At 42.1% G+C, this 12,616-nt stretch overlaps 1 protein-coding gene across 5 annotated transcripts in view; it reads right to left on the reverse strand.

The window, feature by feature from the left end:
• Positions 1-12,616, reverse strand: part of cadps2 (Ca++-dependent secretion activator 2) — an 87,765-nt gene that overhangs the window by 22,756 nt on the left and 52,393 nt on the right. For all 5 annotated transcript variants that reach the window (XM_072710698.1, XM_072710689.1, XM_023826000.2 and 2 more), the window contains 3 exons: positions 12,063-12,199; positions 9,448-9,635; positions 205-306 (listed from right to left, as the gene is read on the reverse strand). In XM_072710698.1, the coding sequence (XP_072566799.1) occupies positions 205-306; positions 9,448-9,635; positions 12,063-12,199 (427 nt within the window). The remainder of the gene's footprint in view (positions 1-204; positions 307-9,447; positions 9,636-12,062; positions 12,200-12,616) is intronic.

The following is a 12,616-nucleotide window of genomic DNA, read 5'->3' on the forward strand; positions in this document are numbered from 1 at the left end:
GGTGAACTCATCCCATCTTCCTAAAGAATATTGTATATTGATATTGTATCTAATCCACATATACTGTGCTCAAGCTTCTGTCAGCCTCAGCTGGAATGATGAGCCAGCACACTTATTTTTATTGGTTTTATGTATAGAAAGGAACAAAATGTATAATAGACATGGTGATTATCTGGAGTTTTATGCTCCTACAGCATCCATTACCTGAAATGTATGATCTGGTTTTCCAGTAGACCTAGAAGTCTGCTTTTGATGTCTTCAAACTGTTCCTTTTCCTCTTCTGTGACTGTCCCCATACCATCTGGCCTAAAAAAGGTTTTAAAATGATACATTATTGAGAATAAAAAAATAGCCTCGATATTCCTCCCTTAAAATACGTAGTGCAATCTCTCATCCAGAGGAGGAATGACTTAATGATGAATGGCCAACAAAGGGAAAATGCACAAGCTATTTTCTTTCATTATCAGGCAAATGGTGAATAGCTAACACTCACTCAATAATACAACAATTAGCCAAAGAAAATACAAAGATACTTTAATGAAAAGTTAAACCCATTTGGAATATGTTGCAAAATTCAGAAATCGTTGCAGTTTCAAATTAAGAAAAAGTTTATATGATTTAAGTACCTTCGTTAGGTTTAGAGGAGAACCTTTCGCTTTCACCAAAGGGCTGCTTCATTCCATACTAACACTCAAAACCAATTTGTTGTTCCTCACCCCACTGGTCCGTTAGCCACCCTTTTTGAAGTGAGCTTTGTTAAGAGACACAACAAGAAGGTAGCGGGGGTCCACATTCCCACCCCCACTCTTCACTCTTTGGGGGTTGGTACTTTGTTCTAGGGCCCTAGCGCTGACAACGAAGGTCAGATCCCCTTTCATCCTCACGCGAACTAGGGCATGTTGTCCTCTACCTGGACCTCTAGGGGGCACTCAGTTGGGGGGGTGGGGGGGATTTGGGGGCAAGGTATCCATACTGAAGATTTGGGGCGACTTGGTCCTCATTTCAAAGAGTTCCAGGAGAGAGGATCTCTCTGGCAACCTGCAGTATATTTACAGCACTGACATGGTCACAGAGCCTCACTCAGGAAGCAGTGAAGCAGCAGAGACGGACAAAGCGTGTGCAGGCCCATTGGCCACTGAGAGTTGACAGGATGTGCGACGCTAGGGTGGAAGAAAACAAAGCGCCCAACCGGTCGGCGATGAATGTGTACGGTTTAGAGACCCTCTTGTGTGTGACGGTCGTTTTTAAGATGCGTGCGTACGCTCCGGATACATATGTACTGCGATACACCATCTGCCCAGAACTTAATACAATAAAAGTTACCAGGGAAAAAAGCCCATAGTGTTAACAACTTATAATTGCTGCTCCATGTGTCTGGGGGTGGGTGAAGCAATGCAGTCTGTTTGACCACTTGTGTCGGAGCTGATGCCCGGACACAGTGCATTATGGGACGAAATAGAACAAGTGAGTCCAGAAGGAGGCATTATGGAATGAGTCCCTGTTTTAAAGCGGGGCTTTTCAGCGTGGGACACCCGCGCTGACATCACCAGCCTTCGCCAGCAGGAGGCCTAGAGCCTGCGTTTACCAGTGACACCAGTGTGTCTGTCACACAGGACCCAGGGCGGAGGGTGACAGGCGGCTCTTTGGTTCTCTGGTGTGGACATGTCAATTCCATGTATCAGCTAGTGTTTGTCACCTGTCTCGTGAAGGGACGCACAGCAGTGACCGGGCTTGGCGGTCCTCCATTAGGGGAAAAAAACATGTCCTTACTAGATTCAACGTAATAAAATTTAGTTTATTTAATGAATTTATTATTTACTAAATAATAAGCTACATCAAAATATATTTTATATGTTTTGACGAAGCTTAGTCAATTTCATTAAAATTAAAGGTGAAAAAAATTCATATGGCCATGACTGTATGTATGTATGAATGTATTACTGCCTTTGTCTGTTTTTTTGCCCGGGAAACAGACTCTTTGCTGCACAATGGACTCGCCATCTTTTACTCATCACTATCCAGCCAACGTCTTTTGTAAACGTTTGCGATATTGCATCAGTTGTTTTGTTTGGAAACTATACCATCATACTGCACACGTTAATGCACAAAGTGAACGCAATATCGTACCATTGAAATGTACACGGTATATGAGCAGAAACAAAATGTTGTAAAACATTTTACCACAGAAGAAGGGAACGATATAAGGAAGGGCAGTGTGGTTGGAGAATGCGAGGCGGCTTTCTGTTTTCCACATAGAACAGTTAATCTCACATTTTTGTATTCTCCACAGGTCAGTTCCAGCGTGGATCATTTGAAGCCCGGCGTATTCAAAATCTTTTTGCATCGGTCATTTTCCAAGTTTATTCACCCATTTCGTAATATGAATGGCGTAGCTATCCTGAATAGATACCTTTATAATATATTAAGCTGAATGTTTAAATAGGGTTACCATACGTCCTCTTATTCATGGACATGTCATCTATTTTGGGACCTAAAAATGCCAGAAATATCTGGGATTTAGTTTTGTTTCATATTGGTGTTTGTTTTTTACAGTCAGAATACTTTCTTCATGCATATTTGAGTTACACTGATGCCTCTCTTTGCATCCTATCAGCAGTCTCCACTTCCGCAAACCAAAATATACTCATGCTAGTTCAAAAAAGGTTTAGCTGCATGTGGCTACATTTAACTAGTCACATTGCAACACCCCAAATTAACCTTTTGACAGCCGGCATTGTGTGTTTTCGGAGTTCCTGCATTGCTCGGTTATTACTCGGGGTGTAATGGTTCAAGGTACATAATCAAAAAATTTGGCATGCCCCCTACAGTTCAATACACACATAATATTATCAATTTATCAGGGTAATAATTATTAAAATCATGCCGGTCAAGAAAACATGTTGATCCGAAGTCAAATACATGGTTATTTGGAAAAATAAAGAGTTAGTTGTTTAATTAAAAGGTGATGTGTCTAATTTTTTTCCTTAAATAAAAAGATGCTGGGGGCAGTATGGTGGCACAGTGGTTTGCACTGTTGCCTCACACCTCTGTGACCAGCGTTTGAGTCTCTGCCAGGGTTCCATGCGTCTGTGGAGTTTGCATGTTCTCCCCGTGTCATTGTGGGGCTTCCTCTGGGTTCCCCCCCCCCCCACACAGTCCAAAGACATGCTGAGGTTAATTGGAGTGTGAATGCGCCCTGCGATGGTTTGGCACCCCATCCTGGGTTGTTCCCTGGCTTATGCATATAGTCTCTGGACCCCCCACGACACTGAATAGGACAAAGGATGGATGGATGGATGGATGGATGGATGGATAGATAAAGACAAAATCACTGTGGCCGAAAACCATGATACACACTGAACTGTGGGCAAACAGTATTGTTACACCCCTGGTTATTATAAAATAAACTATGTCAACCAGAAGTTATGTGCACTATAAGTTAATAAAAAACAGTGTGAAAATAGCTTACTGGTCGGGGTTGCATGGATTAAATTTTTAGCTCCAGAATTATAGCAACTGCCAGCATCCATAATTGAAAGTTTTTTTTAAATAATGTAGAAGTTAATTAGTTATGTTCTTTGGTGAAGCTTATGATTAATGCTATATTCATTCTTTATTACTCAAAGTACATACATCTCTTTCTTAAATTATCTTAACAAAAACTTCTTTTCATTGTGTTAGTATATCCACTGCTTCAGCAATACATTTATCCAAATTGTCTTTTTCATTTCTGTGGGAGATGGACAATCACTCAACTGAGGGATGAAAATATGAGCATTAGAACTGTGAATATTGTATTTCTGAAAAAATAAGCACATATCATTGTCATAATAAACCATATATATTTCATTCTCTGCTTTTTCCTGCAGATTTTGAAAGGTTACTAGATTTCTGACAGCTGCATTTTTTTTCCCACAGAATTTAAGTGTGGTAAGTTAAAACACTTTTGGGGTACGATTTGAATGTATACAATTTCAGGGATGCGGCTGTATCCATGTCTAACAGGCATGAGCTATTAAAGCATTTTAGATTGCTGCACAGACATAGTCGCCACCATCCATGTTTAAATCTAAGCTGCCCTTGTACTTCACAAAAAAATTGAATCCTTTGTACATTTAAGCAAAGTCCACCCTAAATAAGATTCACAGGAGCTGCTTGAACCGTCAACATTCAGTTACCACTTGTGCACTTGCAGCATTCTTTCTACAGAGAGATTGTTTTGTTCACATTGGCAGTCACTTGAAGAACAATGAAAGAGTTACTTATTCGTTTGAGGGCTGTCATTTTCAAACAAATGTATACGGAACGTTTTCATTCCGACAAGAACAGAAAAAACACAAACTAACGACCATGCCTATCTAAGGGTAAGATAGGCTGTTTGAATGTGAATATGTAATGTAATGTCTGTACCATTTACCCAAAGTGTAACATCTGTTGAGGTGCAACCCAAAACACCTTTACCGTATACTGATGTGAGTCAGTAACATACACCATGTAAGAAATTGTTAATTATTTAATACAGATGGTATGAGGTGTGAACCGCCAGGCTGGTAAGGCATGTTTAGTGTCAAACTGATGGAAAATCACTCCTGATTCCAAATCTGGTCGCTGCATTTTCATAGTACATTCTGTTTAGTTCTATCCCGTTATTTTGTGTTTCTTGTTTATGTTAAGTGTAATGTCTGTCTTATGTTAGTTGTAGTGTTAGTTAGGAATAAATGCATGTCTTTTACACCACTTCAGCCTCCGTTCATTGAGTGCTCGCAATAGTCTGTGCCTCTGTGCGATCTGGCTACTAAGCTCTGAAACCTCAAACTCGCCTGAAATATCGCAAGACTCTCTCTCATCGGCCATGAGGGGAGCTTCGCTACCGATCGTTTACATTACCTGGTGATGCAGCTCGCTGGACGAGCCTTCTAACCCAGGGTACTAAGAGATACTGGTAATTAATGAATCCCACGTAAGTCTCACATTAACAGACTCATGGGGCTTCGCAATCGAATTTGGAGGAACCAACCATTCGGCATAACGATTAGTTAATAATCATAATTAAATAATAATTAATTTAAATTTTGTTAATTTCAAAACATATTGGTGGATATATAAAAATTTACCTGAGCTAATTATTCCTACAACAGTGTCTTAGAACCTCTCCTTCAGGATTTGAAAACTTTGGAGTAAGGTGGAGTGTTTCTTCCTTTGCTGGGGCAGTGTCTTAAAGGCACAGCTCAGCTGGTTGTAGCAGATTACCTAGTAGCTCATGGTAGAGCTGGGTTTACTGAGAGCTTTTCTGGTGAGTATTCCTGCAGATTCTGCATAAGACCTTCTGCAGAAACCCAGCAACGGGAGATAAAAGTGGGAGACTTTAGTATCAGGACAAAAGAACTCCATGAGTTGTATGTTAAATCAGCTCAGGAACAGAATATAAACTGTTTTGGAGTGAAAAGACAATGAATTTTCACTAAACGTCTTGCACACTTCAGGGTTCATATAGGTTATCCCCCAGATATTGTTCATGATGTGTTTGAGGGTGTAGTGCCAGTGGAATTGGCATGTTGCTTTGAACTGCCGATCTGAAAAAAGTCTTGAAAGCCTCAATGAATTGATTGTTTGTTTGTTTCAACTACAAACGGTCAGACAAAACAAACTAGCCACATGTGATCCCACTTGCTCTTTCAACAACAAAAACGATAAGCGGAAATGCCCATGAAAATCGGGCCTACTCCTATTTTATAACTGGGGTTCTGATGCCAGAGGAGGAAAGGGAGCGGCAGCCATTGCTTGACTTGAAAGACATTGTGAAGCTTGTGGTTGCTGCAGCACATACAGATGAGTCAATGGCCTACCTTGAAGGGAAAACCTTTGAGCACAGACAGAAGGTCCTTGAGGTATTTATTCCCTGGTTTGAAACTCTTACCAAAACACCATTATTTGGTGCACTATCCCAAAACCAGGATATTTGGTCCTCTTGTGGTACAGTGGACTCTAAGGTTTGAGGCCACAATTTTTTTAAGAATGTAACCAGTTGCTTTAAAAATGTGCCTCTTCTACTAGCAAGTAAGCATCAGCTCATGATCAGCAGTGGGGAAGTTACTCACAAAAGATCATTTAGAGACAGAGGTGGAATATTCAGGTCCAGAAAGACAAGTCCAGACCAAGGTTTTTGTTTCAACCAACCAGTTGAGTAGGGCTGAATGATTTATCAATTTCAAATCGAAAATTGCGATTTTACACAACACGATTAGCCAATCGCAATGGCTTCGATTTAGGATATGCATTATATAGCTCGTCTGTATTTAAAACTGTTTTACAAATTCATGCCATCCTACTTGTGTGACAGTCATTCTGACCAATCAGAAGTAGAAGTGCTGTACTCCTCCTGTGCCAATCAAGCTCAGCAAACACGTGAAACCCAAGGAGCTGTAAATGAATTACCTACGGATTTCATGGTCAGCAATTGTTTACAGAAAGGTCCTATCATTACGGGTCCAAGCAGCCTAATCTGAGGGATCCCTGTTATTTTATTTTCTTACTGGAATTGTTTATTTTTATTATTACTTTTACTTAACACAGTCACAGCTTATGTAATAATTGTTTTATGTTTGATTATTCTCTGCTAATTTAACCCTTGTGCACATGGGACTGTCAGTAAACACTATCAGTTTATTAAGCGTAAAAAGGTGATTGATAGCTGTTTGAAAACGCAGCACTTAAACTGCGCATGTAAAATCCATTTGCCATGTTCCAGTGGCATTTTGGCAAATAAATGATCATAAAGCAATACTTTTAAGCTATTTTGCTTTAAATTTATAGTAAATTGCTGCAGAAGCAGAGTACGTGGCATAATCTGGGAACAGCGTCCACACCCAAGACCACCGTCATCATAGGACGATGTAAAAAGTTCCATTTGTTTAGGAACTGTTCTTAGTGATCGGGAATGGGGAATTCAATAGACATTTGCACGGTTGCGATTACTTGTGGCTTGATTTTTAAATATGTATTGTATACGCCAGATCACTGAAGACCAGAGGTTTGTACACAATGATAAGAAAAAATAAATACATATTGGAAGCAATTCATAACTTTAAGATGTCTTGCATTAGAATACAGACCAGTTAGTATTTTGATAATGTCACATGTGATAATGCTATGTCACGTTTCAAATCTATTACACACTGAATAATGAACTGAAGCTTGACTTTAAAAAAATATCACAAATCAAATCGCAACTGCAAAATCTGTCAGACAAACCATGATTAATTATTTTCCTCAAATCATTCAGCCCTGCAGTTGAGTATGAAGTGTCACAGTCACACTCATTAGATCGCTTTGAAAAAGGAAACTGATGTCCTGTATGTTTGCCAAGGTTGGGACTAAAGGTTGTTATAACACATGTTCGTTGTGTGATCTTTTATACTCCTGTCATCAAGCAGGCTGTGCAATTTAAATAAAATCAGGCTGACCAATAGTATTAATCCATCCAACAGTGCAAAACACTGCACCATGCCACTGCTATTAAATCCAGTTACCGATCCATAGTAAACCAGTTTGCACCAAATCAACATATTTAAATAAAACAAACGTTATCGAATCATGTTCAAATACAGCTTTATATATGTTTTTATACAGCTTCGTAAATACAACTATACCAACTCCACTAAATCAAATGAAATCTATCATGGTAAATTATATTTAGCTAAATGAAGTAAATTAAATTAGATTTAATCAACCTTAGTAAATCGTGTACAACCAAACTAGGAAAATTAAGTTGGAGCGACAACGTTACTTAATGATGAGAAAAATCCATAAAATCATGTGGGAATACCTTCTAGGATTCTTAAGTTGATTCAACAGCTAATCTTTATCAGTCTACTCAACTGTGGAGGGGTTCAGTTGGCGGAAGAATGTCACATCCGGTCCGTCAGAACACCTGGAGTCCCGCACTGAGGCACGAGAGGAAAGGGCACGGAGGGCTTTGAGGGTGGGGGAAGAAGGGGCAGAGCAATGCGTTTATCTTGTCGCTTAAAATAACCCGTCACTGTGTCATCAAATCCACCACAAGTGTCACATCCTGACAGTGAGACCTTCCTGAAGGACTAGCGCAGGGCAGTCTGGGGCAGCAGACCTGGATGTCGAGAAATGAGCATGTGTATATCCAGCAGTACTTTACTCTGCATGTCTTGCTTTAAGTCTTGGATCTAATTTAGCATTCATTAACATCTCAGTAGTAATTTATAAATAGACTGCAGGAAGAAAGAAAGAAAGTGATAAACATATAAATTGATTTGGAAGACGCACATTTATATATATATATATATATATATATATATATATATATATATATATATATATATATATATATATATATATATACACACACACACACACAGGCTCCATTTCCTCTCAGATATAGTTACGGTACAATCCCAGCACCCCCGTTAGGCCATATGCAGCCCCCCCCCCCCAGTGTATTTACACGCCCTGTTCACACCCAGCAGAATTTAATTATTCAAATGAGAGCTGACTGACAAAAAGCCAGTTGGAGTAATTGTCCACATTTACAGGTGGTGATTAGGTAGCGTGTCTAATCGTTACTTTCCCTAATTGCTTCAATTACCCAACAGACACAAGCACAGACATCTGAATTTAACACACAAAAAGTCAAAATGAGGCTATTTTAGATAAGTGGCTGCCTGATGACATAAATGGGAGGCACTTGGGTGACATAAACAGTTATTAGGGGCCCTAAGCTAATCGATCAAATTCTGCACAATCTAAACTCACCATGAGTGCCAAAGAAATACGCTTTTATTAAATGTGAAACAAATGTCTTATAAATATCTAAAATTACTAAGTATATGTCAATGTGTATTTACTGAAACAGTGATCCAGTCTAGTCTTATATTTCTTACACACAGAAACTGCTACATAAAACCCACAAGACAGCTTTTATAACAACAAAGGGATCCAACACAGCAGAATGAATCACAAATAATTAATTCTATTGTGTGGAAATGTCATTTTAATTACCAAGCGGCGGAAATACAGGGGCAGTGTTGCTGTCTCCCCCCGAAAGTGACATTCAGTTTGGATGCAATTCAAAGACTGAGATAAACCAACATGACGTGGCTGCTGGCCAGAAAGCTCAAATCACACCTGACACACCTGAAGATTCAGCTTGAAGGTCCACACACCTCGGGAGTAAACATTCGGAAAGTATCCATAACCTAAAAACGACACCTTTAACTGGATAAAACTTCACATGGACATGCAGCCTCTGTACAGTCACCATGTTGTACTGCTCCTGTGACAAGGTGCTGCTTTCAGACAGATTGTTAATTGCATTGTTTAGCCGTGCCATCTGCTGCTGGGTTCCTGCTTAAGATGTGAGGTGTGCCAGCCTTCCTGGCTGCACGGCTGCTAACCACCCTTTGCCAGGAGCCCTACCTGTTGCCGTGGGTGTGGGAGGCGCAGAAGGCGTAGCTGTAGTGTAGGAGGGTGGGGTCGATGAGGGTGTTCTTCTCGGAGTACTCCATCAGGTCCCTCAGGTAGCTGAGGTGGCGATGGCAGCCCCTCACGCCGTACCGGGCACAGTACTCATCCAGCACGAATACCTGCCCGGGGCTGAACCAGCCCTGTTGACGCGACACAAAACCAGGGGGGTTACATTGTTACAATTGTTAATACATTGTTACACTGTTAATAACTTGTTCAAATACTCCTTAGTAAAAATATCACATCCTTCCTTCTTTGATAAGTGAAAAACTGAGGCCAGGAAATGTACAGTGAAAGGAGGGCAACATCCTGGATGGCAGAGCAGCTCTGCGTAACGTTTGCTCACATGTACGTGCTGACAGCAGTCATGAGTGTTTGAAGCGTGCGAGGAACCTGAGAGCCTCGGGGAAGAAAGCAAAAAAATAAATAAAATGGGAACAGAGGCACTGAATTCTTCAAAAAGACTCCAAATCAGCAAAAGAACATATATTAATAATGTATTAAAAAATTCAGTTAATATCAATAATGAACAGACCAGCTTATATCACAACAACTTGTTGCTAAAGACAATATTAATCTATTTTAACCAGCTAAACAAAGGTAGTGTAAGGTTAATTACTAACAATTAATTCAAATCCAGAAATATTACAATATTGCAGATGGTGTATAGTAATTTGAAATCTTGTTGCAGTCAATTAGCGTGTTTGTGCATCACATGATATCTAAATTGGGCACGAGTTTTATGGGCCTAATTAAGTCGCCTCCCAAAAGGAACATTCGCAAATTATCACGTCTGCGGGGCCGACTGCCCGGAGCCCCCAGGCAGGCCGGCAAAATGGTCCGGTGTGGCGTGCGGAAGTGATCGGGCAAGATCATCTGGGACCGCGACGAGGAGAAGCAGCCCCAATGAAAAGGACAGACAGGAAAGAAGGAAAAAAAAAAAAAAAGCCAGATTCACAATGACACGACTCTCCAAATCCCCCCCCCCCCCCAGCCCCCCATTTGTCCCTCTGTCTCCGTCTCCGATCTATTAATATTGCACTACGCCGCATTCACAAGTACTGCCTGCCGCACAGCAGAAGCCGACAAGATGTTCCACAGTGACAAACAGATGGCCAGAAATGTCTTGGCGATGGCTGCCCCATTAACGAGCCGACTGCCTTGTTATCGCTAACGAACGTGCCCCTCCGTGTCGACGGGGCCTCTCCCAAGCAGCGCTTCATCGGGGCGCTCCTGAGCGTGCCTGGTAGCACAAAGAAAGAGCCGTCAAAAACGTGAGAAACTGACTGATGTGACAATGCAAAGGGGGAGCGGAGAACAAAAGTCCTTGCCAACGATGCTTCTCTCGCTCTCTGTCCCCTCTCTTTTTTAAGAAAGGTCACCCCCAATAGAACAGCCAACCCCCGAAGTTAACTGCCTGACAGCATTTTTAAACGATTAAAAGTGTTTTGAAAGTCGCACTGGTCTGACTTCACATGGCCTAATAATTAAACGTCTCGCCTCTCCGCTATCTGACTCCGCTGCAGGAGCGGGCCAATATATACGACTATTTTTACATTATTTCTTACAGCTTCGCCTCCTGCGCACGCCGATTTGTAAAAACAGGCCTCTCCTATTTCCAGCACTCCAGCGTGTTATTTATAAATTAATGGGCTCTTAATCGTAACCCGCGTCGGGGGGAGAAAAGCACGGCAGTGTCTAACGGAGCGACGGCGTTATTAGCAGGCTGAAGGAACAGCGGCGCGACAGTAATTACATCACGGAGGAGCCTGACTCTGCAGGCTAATTCTTTATTTGATGTCAAGCAGGGGACAAGTGGTGGGGTGAATTGTGTGACCCCCCCCCCCTTAGAGTGACACAGTGGCCCCACAGCATCCTGGATATACACATATGCATGCAGACTCTCTCAATATATATAGCATATTTTTCATGATTTATAGAGATGGTAGGAATTTCACTGTCTGGAGAGACTAAATGATGAGGCTGCCATTCAGGAGGTTGAAAAACCGGAGACCAGCGATGTGTGTTAGGCCGCGCTTACGGGCCTGCAGGCGGGGCGTCCCTGATTGCTCTCCCCCCGGAAAAGCACGGGAATCGAGGACTGTTCTGATCGGCCATCTGCACTGGGTGCCGGACCTCATCTGGATCTCCCAGGGGTCCGAAATGACGTTTACGAGGGACACCAGCCTGCACAGAATGGATTCAATTTCGGAGTCGCTGACAAGAGTGTGATTGGTCACGAGTACGGTGGGTCACGGTTGTGATTGGTCATGATCTCTCCTCACCTTTGCTCTGTGTTCCCTTTTGGGGATACTGCTGTTCCTGCGAGTAGGGAGATATTTCCCTCTAAATGAAATCTGGGACAAATCGCATTGGTAGGACCTTCAAAGCAGACAAAAGTCTGCCGAAGAGCATGACGCAGCAAAGCAGATTCACTGCGGTTCCTATGTCTTCCTCAACTTTCTTTTAATGTGCAACACATGTCTGTCCTTGTGCCAGCAGCCTTGTGTCACAAATGGCACGGGATGGGATGGGGCGGGATGGGGGGGCTTTGTCTTCAGACTTACCAGGCAGGAGAAGGAGTCACTCATGCGATGCTGCAGTGTGCATTTCTGCAGCATGACGAAGAGAGAGGCGTGATCAGACAGGTGCGGTGCCGCGGAAATCAGCTCGTCCACGGCCTGCCTCTGGGAGCGGTCCACACCTTCCAGAAGGCGAAACCAGCACACAGAGTCAGCCCAGGGACATCCCATCATCGATCACCCACCGAATTTATGTGAATACAGAAAAAAAACTCTCCTCTCCATGTACATACGAATCTTGTGTATTGCAGATCATGTGTCCCTTTATAAAGGCTTTTTTTGTCAAGTGGAGAAACAGTAATTATCTGAATGTACTGTTTGGAAGGACTTGGGTCTCATTCTGAGCTGCTCAGTCTAAGACTCAGAGACGCAGGGCATGCACGCTCGCATGGAAACTGCAACAAAAGACGCAAAATCTTAAGCCGACACTTCTGGCATCATCCATCGCACCCAGCACCCCCAATCACAAGTCCCCTGAGATTTCTGACTTTACCCACAAGCCCCCCCTACCCCCCCCCTGCCAAAAAAACCTACCGACA

Source organism: Paramormyrops kingsleyae, chromosome 1, assembly GCF_048594095.1.
Source record: "Paramormyrops kingsleyae isolate MSU_618 chromosome 1, PKINGS_0.4, whole genome shotgun sequence".
In the NCBI taxonomy this organism is placed as follows: Eukaryota; Metazoa; Chordata; class Actinopteri; order Osteoglossiformes; family Mormyridae; genus Paramormyrops; species Paramormyrops kingsleyae.